This window comes from Frankliniella occidentalis, unplaced genomic scaffold (genome assembly GCF_000697945.3).
Source record: "Frankliniella occidentalis isolate FOCC.00 unplaced genomic scaffold, Focc_3.1 Scaffold25, whole genome shotgun sequence".
Lineage (NCBI taxonomy): Eukaryota > Metazoa > Arthropoda > Insecta > Thysanoptera > Thripidae > Frankliniella > Frankliniella occidentalis.
The window spans coordinates 1,442,689-1,455,729 of record NW_026267155.1 but is presented as its reverse complement, the minus strand read 5'-3'; the positions used below and the strand labels follow the sequence as shown (position 1 = coordinate 1,455,729).

Here is a 13,041-nt window from a genome sequence, read left to right as displayed (position 1 = left end):
CACGGCGCAGCCGGCCAGCCTCCGGGCAGCCCGGCGCGCCTAAGGCGGCTCCCAGAGCTGAGCCGGGCCAACCGGAATAATCTCATTCTGCATATTTTATCGGATTTTTATTTTATTCTATCTTTTGTTTCGCGCGCGCAGTAAAGAAGGGAAGGAATTCTAGTCGTTTCTTTCATCAACTTTGCTTGCATAGAAGAAATACACAGAGAATTATCCTAATTGGTCGTGCATGCCCTTTGGGGCCATCTGTTGTTCGTGCGAAAGTGAAAGTTTTGACACTTGCATGCTGCTTTGATCTCGGGTCTCTAACTACACTTGGGAACATGACAACTACTACCTGTAAATAATCAGCAGAAAAATAATCTTACTTTTGGTAGTACACTGAACGTCTTACTAAAAAAATTACTTAGCAACTAAAGTTTTGTGCTGATGCATGTATTTCAAAAATTATTTAGTATTACTAAACTTTTTCCTGGTATTACTAAACGCATCCAAAGTTCCGTAATTATTGCACTTGAAAAACGTGTGTGGTACGGGCGTAATTTTTGGCGCGCTTTTTTGCCCCCTTTCGAAAGTGTAACACAGTCAGTCAGAACATTCCCCTACCCCCACCCTCATTTTTTCCGTCATCGCGAGGATAAAAGAAGTGTTGCGATCAAGTTCAGCCGACTGCTCAACACCCGCAGAGTGTGCGGGGCAACACAATCGTCTGCCGATCGGATCGCTGCACCAAACCGCCATGACTTCCACTTTTCATTGTGTTTGTATCGCGGGGGCGTGTCTACTCTTTTTTGATTTATCTCGTTTTGAGCGATTGGCCCGCGCGAGAGCTCGACAATAAATCAACTCGATTCCACGCCCGGCAGCGGCAGCGCGCGGCACTGCATGCACAAAATAGTTTCATGTAGTTTGTTGCAGTTCTTTTTTTTTTTTGTTCTAGGACACTACTGTAAACATGTAGTCCGAACTTCTGCTCGGAATGCCTTATCTTTAATTCGCTTCTCTTAAACACCATTACAAATTTGATAGGAGTTTTTGATTGAGTTTGAACACATTTGAAGAAAAACCATTTCAAAATTTCACGGAATGCTCTCATAGTGAAAAGGTCGTAGACTAAAGGCCTACACTAGACGGTAGAAATCATTAACTTTTACAGTGTCGGGCCCTTTTTAATCGGCAACGAAGTGCCGTTGCTCCTGCCGCCGCTGTTGCGGCTGCTGCTGGCGGCAGGCAGCCCAACAAAAGCTAAAGCCATAAATTGGGTGGAGCCTTGTCCTCTCTCCCTCCCTCTCTCTCCCCCTCTCACTCCCGCCAGCAGGCGGGCACTCTAGAAAGAAAGCAGCCAATGCACTCCACCTGCCGTAGTAATAATAAGAAAATAAAAACGGAGAAATAAGTTCATTGTGCATTGTGCTTTTCGAACCTCAGCTATGCGGCTGACATAACAGAAAAAATTCTAACGCTAACGCGTTAACGGCCCCCTTAGATTTTAACGTGAACATTGACATGTACATATGCTACAACGATTCATTACATTGGTAGTTACTGATTTTGATGTACACTGTACACTGCAGCCAAATCGATGGGTCCTAAGAACAAAGTCCGATCTCGCCGCGACCATTCAACAAAGTCCGGACTCGCCGCGACGGTTCAACAAAATCTGATCACGCAGCGACCGTTCAACAAAGTCCGATCTCGCCGCGACCGTTCAACAAAGTCCGATGTCCTTTCTTGGAGTGTACGGAGATGAAAACTGATTCCGATAGAATAAAACATTCTGCATCTATTTGATTAAGACACTTTTCGTGAAATATAATCAGAAATGCCTGTAATCATTGAAAAACAAACTGTCCGATCTCATTTTGACACCGACGCTCCGTGGAACATAGTCCGAACTCCTCGCCGCGTCGCGCCGCTGCGCTCGCGCACGGAGGCATTTCCCTCGGTTCTAGCTCCCAAACCGTTAACGATAGATGGTTGGTGTAAGCGAGCCGATTGGACTCGAAGTATCAAGCTTCCCAACGCTGTAAATGTTATTTCGATACGACCATCACAGCCCGAACAGAGAGCCGGCAAAGATATAGCCTAGGGTGCTCGGCCCACAGCTTGCGAGGCGGCGCGGCCTGCCCGCGCGGCCGCCAAACAACAATGGGAGGACGATGGGGGATTTAAGCGAGTCGAATATGGGCCAAAGTTCAGGCTTTCAATCGCTCTAATTTTTTTCCCACTACGACCATTAGGTAGGTCTCGAATAGCTACCCGGCAAAGATTGCCTGGGGCTCCCGACCGTATAGTGGAGAGGCGCGCGAGGTTCAAAAGATTGGAAAACTTGGTCTCTAAGTTATGCCACTACTTTCACCTTCATTACTAATTGTGAGATGGAAAACAGTGACGTCACTTTTAAACTTCATAGGCCGAGGCTCATGGTAGAATGTACGCCCACGCCCAAGGGCCAAATCCGCGGTAAGATTAACACAATTCTAATTTTTTAAGACAAAACCGACCTCAAATAATTTTATTTTTGTATCCTTATATTCAGGAACGACTGAAGAATTATGGAACACTTTTACTTTTTAACATAAATTATCCGGTGATTTGTCGTTGGACCCTGAACTTTCAAAACGCGTTTACTCGGAACGCGCCCGTTATGAGATCGAACTCTGTTGAACGGTCGCGGCGAGATCGGGCTTTGTTGAACGGTCGCTGCGAGATCGGACTTTGTTGAACTGTCGCGGCGAGATCAGACTTTGTTGAACTGTCGCGGCGAGATCGTACTTTGTTCTAAGGACCCATCGAAATATCTAGGAAACTTATGTTGATCAGATTAAATAAATGATGTACTAAAAATATTTATACATACGGTGGTAAATTTCCTGTACACTGAAAATTCTAAACAATTTGTCTATTAGAAATATTTCAAAGTTTAGTATGCTGATCGTTCGCCAAGCTAGCTTGCTCAAATGAACACCGCCATTACATTCACGACAAGGAACGTCAACTTTTCAAAAATATTAATAACACAGCGCAGATAAGAGATCACTGATAAGTGTTTCATATATTAAAAACACGTACACATTTAGACGTGTTCTATATTGTATGTTGACACTTATAATCTTAAATAAGGTAAAAACTTAATATATATTTTCAGTTATAGGTTGGCTGCATCAGTATACTTTCCGCCCCTTTTCAAACGAAATTATTACAAGGCGGAACTACCGTCCCAGCCAACAATCAAAGCCGTGGCTGGCGCTCAGCGGCCGCGTTCAAAACGGCGTCTGTGTTGCATCTTTATACTCGGCGGCACGATAGTATTATTTAAACGCGACCACAGAATCGACGCCAGGGTCAAATATTTTTTTGGGTAGGGTTGTACAAAGCAACAGGCGATCGATTCTATTGGTCGAACTTTCCCGCGCAAATTTGTGATTGGCCGAAATTTCCCTGGCTCGACTCGGCCTGCTGCTCAGCTCGTCATTTCCATGGAAACGAGTGGATGCAAACTTAAATTTCTCAAATTTCATCAGACAAAATTACATTAAACATATCATTTCATTAAATTCGCTTGGGCACGATTGGCTTTGCCATAAGGGGCAATCGTCAAGAATAAAAAAACTTTCGGGCGAAAGCAATAGGCACCCCTAATCGGGGGCCTAAAAACGCACAGTAATAATACGCGTTATCATGAGTGCCTGCCGTCAGGTCAGGTGTCTGTGCAACAGACCAAAGTCCTGAGCGTTACATTTGAACACTCGCAACAAAAGTCAAAATCTGCAGGCCGGATCATTAAAATTACAAAAAAAAAGAGAAAAGAAAAGAAAAAAATGAAACAGAAAACACCACTTGTACTTGACATCAGCGTCTTAGGGGTTGACAGTTTAGTTTAGTTTAGTTTGTGTTTGATAAAATTAACGTGGGGTTGGTTAGAGGAATACAATCTCAAATCTACAAATCCCCGACCCGAAGAGGAAGGAGTTCAATTTTCAGGCAGACGGACGCCGTAACTGACTCGTGATTCAGATTCAGATTCAATAGCGTCACGTCACTCATCGCTAAACGTCGCCGGCGTGCGCCCCGCTCGGTGCGCCACGCCACTTTCTCCCCGAGCGGCAGCTGCAGCGTCTGTCGGCAGGTGCCCCCCCTCCCCACCACCACCTGCAGCTGGGGTACCAATCAGCGCGGGCGAGGTCGTTAGCCCAGCGCAGCTACCCGAACGATGACACTAGTCGACGTTTCAATACTTCGCTGATCTGCTCACAGACATATTTTATACCGATTTCCACTAAGCTCTTTTAAAACAGGGAACAAGTACCCGGAATAATTTGGTTGAAATGTCTTCATGAGAAATGTAAGGAAACTGCGACTTAAAATTGTAGAAAATTGCATAAAATCATGAAATGAATCACTGTTAAAAATTTCTTGGGATTTCTTGAAGATTCGCTTTCCACCACTATTATAAATTCCCAGAGGACTGCGTTTTAGTTTTTGTGTACTGCTAAAACAGATGTTGAATGTGAAAGTTTTTATTCGTCTACATGTTTCAAAGCTAAACTTGACACTTGAAATCTACAGCCTCCTTTGGGAAATACCGAAAGACTTTGACAATACTTTTACTAATGTCCCTCCGTGAAATTCCAGGTATTCTTCCTAGAGTGATCTAGATATGGGAATTCTTCGCCGAGGAGATTATTCGATATCATTACAAAATCGTTTTCGTAACCCCCAAGTTACAAAACAATGTAAATTTACAATGAAATATTTTACAGATACTGATAAAGCACCCTCGTATCGTCCGCTATTTCAGTGTATGTGTGTGTGTGTTTTTTTTGTTTTTTTTTCAGGTAAGCCTCCTACTAGTGCGGCGCAGCGCACGGCGCGGCAACAACTGCTGCGGAACGAAAACGACGAACCATATATCGCACCGCACAACATTCCGTGCCTTCAAACGCACGCGCCAACTTCCGGAAACTCGTGTGTGGCTCGCACTCACTTGTCTTTACCGATGCCGACTCTGTGTGTGTGTATGTGTGTGTGTTGTGATGGAATGAATCGACCCTGCCTGCCTCCTCCCACTCCCGCCTGTGCTATGGGAACGTAGTACACCTTGTAGAGCACGTTTAGCGGCGACACAATTGCCATCCACCTCACGCGGAGCAGCAGACTTACCACAACACTTCTTCTTGCTCTTCGCCATGATCCCGAACTGGCCGCGCCTCAGATCAGCGGAAGAAGCCGCACGACTGCAACAGAAAACAAAGTAAAATAAATTACGGATTTAGATATATTAAATTAACTTAGAAAGGACACCCATTTTCTCTCATAAGCAGGTGTATAATAGTTGGTGATTTTTTTTTATTGATTTTTTTTGTGTTTGTTTGGCAGGGTGGAGCAGTCGTGTGTCGTGTAGTACGCACAAATGATATGCAGAGCCTGGCCGGCACATGTGCGAGTGAAGTATGGAAAGCGCGGCAGAACGACTGCGGCGCTCCCAATTACGTTCCAAGTAATTAGTAGGGCGACAGCCGCACCGCTTCATCCGGGCTGCACCAGCCAATTAGAGGCTTTCCTCTGGCTTCACTGGAAAAACAGAGGTGCGAATCCCTACCTTAAAAAGGCACTAACAAAGTGTAGTGCCTTTCCGAGGGCACTAAATTTTAGTGCCTTTGGAAAGGCACTAAATGTGACCTTTCACACCTTTCGCTGGCTAGCTTCAATTAGTTCCATACAAGTTTCGTGCCTTTGGAAAGGAACTTAACTGTGCCCATGACTTAAGTGCCCCAGGAAAGGCACTAAACAACACCGGTGTTGTTTAGTGCCTTTGTTTTTCCAGTGTTCGCTGCGATCCCGTCCGGTTTTAACGTCTAGCAGCACACAAGGAGCGGAAGCTTTACAGAAAAATAATATTCTAACAGTGTATAAGCTTTCATAACCGAGACCTATCCTCTTTTTAGAAACAAAAATTAGCTGCTGTTTTTTTTTTGTCCCTACACAAACATAACTATGCGAAAAATATGTTCGGGAAAGACAACAATAATACTTTTACAAATTTTCGCAGAGGCAGACAGCACCTGCGAAACGGCCCAGGGTCTTTCCCTGTTCCGTGAGACGCGGCGGCGGCGGCTTTGGCTCACTTGCGGCCATCATCATTCCGCTTTGCCCGCGAAGCTCACACACAGCAGACGACTCGCGCGGACAATCAGACACGGCGCGCGCCTGGACCACGCAACGACGTGGCATAGAGATGGGATGCTGGGATCGCAGCGTGTACCACCTCCCGAGTACCTCCTGACCAGGCCGACCTTGGGATGAGCTCACAGCGAGTTTAACATGCGATGAACTTCTTGGACAGACACGGACACACAACACGGATAGATGGATGGATGGATGGATAGATAGATAGATAGATAGATAGATATATAGATAGATAGATAGATAGATAGATACCGTGATGTCACAAGATGTGATCTAAGCTGACCTCGCCCGCTGTCGCGGTCAGGCTAACTTTACAAGGTGGCTTAGGTCCTTCCTTCAACCCCGTCCCTCACTCCCTGCACTATCCTCTCCTCCCTCCTCGCTGTAGCGACCGCGATGTCTTATGAACGAGCGAGAAAGAAGGAACTGACGGAAGTAATCCAAGGGCTGGCGCCTAGGGGACCACAGGGAAGGGGGAGGGAGGGAGAGAGAGAGGGAGAGGGAGAGAGAACGGGTGGGGAGAGGGGAGCTGGTGGGCGGGTTGCGGGCTGTGCCCAGCCTCCCCGGAGAGGCCAAGAAGAATAGCTCACGGTGCGAATCAAGGCTCCAAATTGAAGAAGGGCCCGCTGGCCCGTGTCTGGGCTGGGTTTGGGCTTGGTTGGGCTGGGCTGGGTTGGGCTGGGCTAGGTTGGCCTTGGCCTGGGGTGCATACACTGAAAACCTTTGAGTGAGGTGTCGTGCTCGAAATGCGTGAGACAATTCAATTTTGCCTCGCTCAATCAGAGCGATGACTTTAAGGCTCACCCTATTTGAGCCATATGTACCGAATTCTCACTCTGAAGGAGTAAGATTTCCATGACCTCGCCCAATTGCAGTGAGGGACCTCACTTTAATTGGGTGAGGAACGAAAATTGGGGATCGTTCAGATATTACGTCCTTTTTTCTCAGATTCATTCGGCGAATTTCGGGAGCTGAGCGCCTGCGAGACTCGGGGTAGGCCAGCCAGCAGTACACGCACGCACTGCAGACAAGATGTTGCCTACCTAACAGGCACTAGGAGCGCTTGCAGAGACTAAACTTGGCAGTTTCGGAACTGCGAATGACAGACGTACTTACTGGATGACCCCTTATGACTCAGATTGAGCGAGAGTCAACTGCCTCGCTCTCAGGAGAGCGAGATTTTTTGTGTCACTGATCTCGCTCTCCTGACAGTAAAGATATCTGACACAAGCATTTTCAGTGTACCAGCCAATCGCAAGTCAGCGCCCGTGTGACACATTGAACGATAATATAACGAGAAACTGAGCGGCGATAGTAGAGCAGTTCTCTGCGAATGGGTCACTTTTGACATCTGTACGTCGAGAAAAAAAATTCTTTTTTATCGAGTTTTTCTTATGGTATGTTGCTGACTACTGTCCCTAGATGCAAGATTTCGAAGATCCCAGCTCCCACTCAGAAGTTACAAAATTACCCTATAAACCCCATAAGGAATCCTTATGATGGTTACGGATCTTACTGGTTACGGATCTTACTGGTTACGGATCTTACAAATTCGTATAAAATCGGACCTTTAAGACGAACGAGACGACCGATCGGCAAGGGCGAGACGTATTTTGGGTCAGGCTGACAATACGGACACAACCCCGTTTGAACCTCATCTAAATTCGCAATAGAAACTTCGCAAAAGAGTGCACGGATCTTACACTCTATGCTTGACACTAACAGTTTTTAGGTGTTCTAGTCAGTGTAGGCGGCGAACCAGACGAGCCTCACCTGCGTTTGAAGTGTTGTCTAGTGGAGGACACATAACTCTATCTATGGGAAGTTTCGTGGTTGTCGTATGTTAAGTTTTGCGGTAGAAAAGTGGCAAAAACTGGCTTTATGACTTTTGTTACCTTTCCATGGAGGACATTTTTTGAGCCAGTCGTGTAAAGACATCTGTGACTTTCTAGAGACGGGCCAAGTGTGAGAACATAGCCTCATGTGTGTAGAACACGAGACCACCTGCGGAAATCAGTTTTCATGTCCCCTTTCGGCGTACAGAGAAGTTTAAGTTCGAAATCGGGAGTTGTGGACATGCAAAATGGTTACGGATCTTACATTTTCGACCCTTTCCGTTCAAATATCTTTTGAGGGGATGACTCTAATGTCGAAGTAACATTTGTTTTGTGTTTAGTTAGTTTAAAGACAAAGAGATAGCAAAAAAAATCGTTCAGATCGGGTAAGATTTCGATGAAATAGAGCGTGGACACGAAAGTGACCCATTCGCGGAGAACTGCTCAGTACACAAAGCTGGTCGAGCTATTTTTTTATTTCTTTTTTAGAAATGCACACTGCACATGCAGAGTTCGAAAATTACATGCCGCATCTTAGTGAGTCAGAGCAGACGGAAGATATAAGGTGCACTTAAAAGTGGCTTACCAATGTTTGCAATTCCTTGGTGAATAACTCATCCCAGTTGATAACGATAGCATTCTGGCGGACGGGTAAACGGGCTGTAAATTTATCAGTGCTTTGCACTTTGCATTTCATCAAGAACGATATAATTTAAAATCATGCAAGCCTGAATACAATGGACGTGAAAAAGAAAGATCGCTCTCTGAAAACGACTTCATTCAAGCACAATGTTAAAGGTGTCTGTCCTATCAGTAGGGCTGTAAACTTCTACTACTGGACTCAACAGCAACAACACTTTTGACATGCCAATAATTATTCTGATGGTAAAAACAAAAGCAACGATAAATAATAATGCGAACAACTGTGAACGATGGCGGCGGTGGTGTACGACGAGACACTGCGCGACATGTGCTGTCATCGATCAGTCCGGGCGTTACGCGGCGCGGCGCAGCGCTTCCGGCTTTCCCTGCTCTCGTTGCGCGCTTGTTCCGATCCGGTCCTGCGCTGCTGAATGCCCGCGTACACTGCAAATATTACAATCGACGCGATTATTTCTCTGTACGGTTACCGTGTATCCTTCTCTTTACCTGTATTTTTTGACGGCTACATTTCTCTGAATTTTTAAAAATTTATTTTGTTGCTGTATGCGACAGCATATTTTTGGTATTTCTTGGTATTTCTAAATACATGATTTTTTTTTTGTAGCTAAATTTTATAGACCACACAAGTGATTATTTCGGTGCAGAATTGCAGGAACCAATTTTTTAAAAGAAAAAGAAAATGGAGCAAAGAGAGTAGCTGCTTTTGTAATTCCTATAAGATAATGTAAATTTTTTCTCCCTTTTTTGTAACACTACTATTTCGTTCACACACGTTCACATAGATGTTGCTCTCATCGCGCTACTGTGCTGCACGGGGTAAGAGACCAAGAGGCGGGTGGGTGCTCTGATTGGCTGCGGAGACTGACACACCTAAGCGCCAAACAAGGCCCGGCAAGCCAACACAGTGTGTGTGCGCTCGACTTGGCCAGGCACGGGCAACTCCCCTGCAAACTCAGTACTCACGCTCAGTTTGCACCCCGTCCCCTCTAGCCTATTCTCTCCCCCCTCCCACCTCTCTCTCCACACTATACACCAAGTTGGAGAGAGCGACTTGTAAACAGAGGAGATGTGCAAACCTGATTGAGTTTGGACCCATACAGACGCGTGTGTGCGAATGAGGGGAGAGAGGGGAGGGGGGAAGGGGTACCATGCAGAACATACCAAGATACACGCCTGCAGACACGCTGCTACGGCCAAGTTTTCGGAGAGTGAAGATGAGTGAAGAGAGAGGCGAGGAAAGGAGGAAAAGAGAGGGGGAGGTTGAGAGGGAGGGAGGATGGGAGGGAGAGAGAGAGAGAGAGAGAGAGAGAGAGAGCAAAAGGGGGGGGGGAGGCGTGATGTCGATTTAATACGACTGGCGCTGGCAGTCATACCCAGTGATGCACACGACAGCTGTTCCGACTCGTTTCGATTTGATTCGATTTCGATCCTCTTCCTCCCTCCCTCTTTCACTTGTTTTCTCATACCGCTTCTCTCTCCAATCTCGCTACACCCTCTTTCTCTCTCTCTCCATCATGCGCTCTTTGTCCCACTCTGGCAGAGACGAATGCTGCCCCACAGCTTGCACCGAATGGGTTATGTCTCTGTCTCAGAACCTCTCTGTCGCCGCCGCCGCCAGGAAGGAGAGAAGAGCAGTCTGCTATAGGCCCTCCCCTCACCAAACGACCTCGTCCAGGAGTAATATGAAGCAACTAGTTGCAAACTGCAGAATATGCCCGACTCTTCCCTTCTCTCCCTCAATCAGAACACCGTTGCGTTTCCCCTCCCCGCCCGAACCCAACTCCACCCACATCCGTAAATGTCTCCATATCCTCAGGCGACATAAAATGTGAGCCTGGGCGAGGTATTTCAGTCAGAGCGAGACGATAGGGGTGGATTCGTTATTTTGCGCCACTACAGGAACGTAATGAAACCTTTGTTATAAATTGTATGAAAAGATTAAATTCCTGGAGGAGTTCTGAATGACTTTTTTCTAGCTTGTAAATTGTTAGCATTTAAAATTCTCACCGTATGGATACATTTAAAAAAAAAACTTTCTTTCATTTATCGTGTACACCTCGACCCAATAAGTAAATGACAACATCACGGATCTTTAGTCAACTCGAAGGTTGGTGGAAGAAGTCGATAATGGTTTACAGCAGCGCCTTGGTAACCACTTTGGGAGAACTTGTCAAACACACACGCACACACATTCACACACATACACCAACACACACCTGCCATTGGTTAGTTTGACACAGTTTGGTTGTGTGGTGCGCGCACGCTCCACCGCGGCCAGGAGGGTCTCGTCCGACACTGAATGTCACTTTGCGTGGAGGGGACACGGAGCTGGGGGGGAGCTGTGGGGGTGGAGTCGGCATTAGTATTGTAGACTAGACGGTGAGGAGAGAGGGGGAGTGGGTGATGGCAGGTGGATGTGTCATTCATACAACGCTGATCCCTGGCGGGCACCCCGCACAAGCCCGCTGAGCCTGTGCTTCTGGGTCACGTCCGAGTGTGTGTGTGTGTGTGTGTGTGTGTGTGTGTGTGTGTGTGTGCGCGCGACTGCGCTGTTGTTGTGGGGCATACACTTGGGTTATGCAAATGAAATCCCCGTACCGGAACCATCTCGAGCAAAGCGGGCGTGTTGTAGAGCCACGCACGAGACACCCGCACCGGCCAAGAAGAGAGTGTGCGTGTATGTATACGCAGAAGGACCTAAAATACAAAAGAAAAAGGAAAGTCACTTGCAAATGTTTTGTGTTACAAATTGAACGTCCCCAATAAGAAGCTGTTGTTCAAATTGTCTACTCAAAAAATAATAGTATTGATAATTATTTTTTAAAAATAAAAATTGTTATTTGTTCAAAAAGATATGGCATTCTGAACAATCGTTTACTATAATATTTACAGATAGATATTACAAGTGACTTTACACCCGTGTGAACAAATGCAAAGTGTTTTCTTTTTGTTTTTTTTTGCCGGGTCGATAATTGCCTCGCTGCTCTAGTTCCACCGTAAGCTTGTTCCGCTGCTTTTATTTCATATCTCCCGGCTCGTCGCGGTCAAAGCAAACGCACTGCAAGTGGTTACCCTTTGGCACCCGGCGCGGAGTATTTCATGTCGGGCTGCTGCAGCCGCTCCGCGCCGAGGTCGCCCGCCGAGCCGGCCATTCTAAATCAGGGTCGGAGGCAGGCAGGCAAACGCTCGAGGTGCTGCTCTAAACGAGGTGAAATTTTTGACGACCGCCATTAAAGTTAAATCTTCGAGTGTCAGAATTTGATTTTAATTTTTTTTTCGGATTTTTAGCAACGCATTAGCAGCAAAGTTCTTACTTTCTTCATTCCACAATGTATGGGTTTACGCTAAGAAATAGTTCTTCATACAGATCTCACTGGGGGGAAGAGGGGGGAAGATTTATTTTCCCCACATGAGTACTCCCTTGTCGCTAATAAACAAAGCAACAAAGAAAAGGAAAACAAAAATAAAGTGCGCGGTTCCTTCTGATCGCCCTTGCCCCGCCACGCCGCGATGCCCGCCAGTTTTTCTCGACGTCATGTTCCCATTCTTTCATATCACGCGGTCACTGGCGCGGATACACACCCCTGGCTGCGGCCGCGCACCGCCGGCCGAGGGCCATTAGAACCGGGCTGCAAAAACACTTTCGGACACTTTATTGACATATATCGCGGTGCTTTATTAAATTAATTAAAAACTAAAATGGTCCAAAATGGAATTCCATTTTATAGGACTAATAAAGTGCAAGGATGTAACCGCTGCTGCTGCCGAAAACTTTGTCGACAAAATTAATTGTAATTATTATAACGAACCAATTGCGAACGGTTTATTTTGCAATGAGGAGACAATCCCTAGCACTTGCTAAGAATTGCCATCACAGGCTTTCAACGCAGCCAAATCCTTCGCAAGGTTTTATCATCAGTTTATGGTTTACTGCAGTTAACTCAGAACGAGCGTTCGGAAATTGTTTGTGATCGCGAGATGCTGGGAGAACACCAGGGCGGGCATAGCGGCAGGGTGGTCAGGGCAACGGTGCTCGCTGTGACAGCCCCGCCCCGCCCAGACGCCCGGCCACCGGTCTGGGCGAGTGGGTCCGGTCAGCCGTGAGCGCACAAGCCCGAGATCTCGCCGGCTCCCGCGGCAGATAAACAACTAAACTTGACCACCAGTTGTGTGTCCACCTGCAGCCAACGGGACAAGTCCGTTTGTGTGGAGCCGTGTGTATCTTTACGCTTTGGTGAAGCAGCAGCAGCTGATAGGACGGGGGCTATGGAACAGGAGTGAGAGACAGAGACAGCGGGTAGAGGATGCGGAGAGAGAGAGAGAGAGAGAGAGAGAGAGAGAGAGAGAGAGAGAG

At 46.6% G+C, this 13,041-nt stretch overlaps 1 protein-coding gene across 2 annotated transcripts in view; it reads right to left on the bottom strand.

Moving 5' to 3' along the window:
* The window catches only part of LOC113213926 (scavenger receptor class B member 1), a 205,062-nt gene that overhangs the window by 71,683 nt on the left and 120,338 nt on the right, over positions 1-13,041 (bottom strand). For both annotated transcript variants that reach the window (XM_052265240.1, XM_052265242.1), the window contains exon 2: positions 5,164-5,237. In XM_052265240.1, coding sequence (XP_052121200.1) covers positions 5,164-5,237 — 74 coding nt within the window. The remainder of the gene's footprint in view (positions 1-5,163; positions 5,238-13,041) is intronic.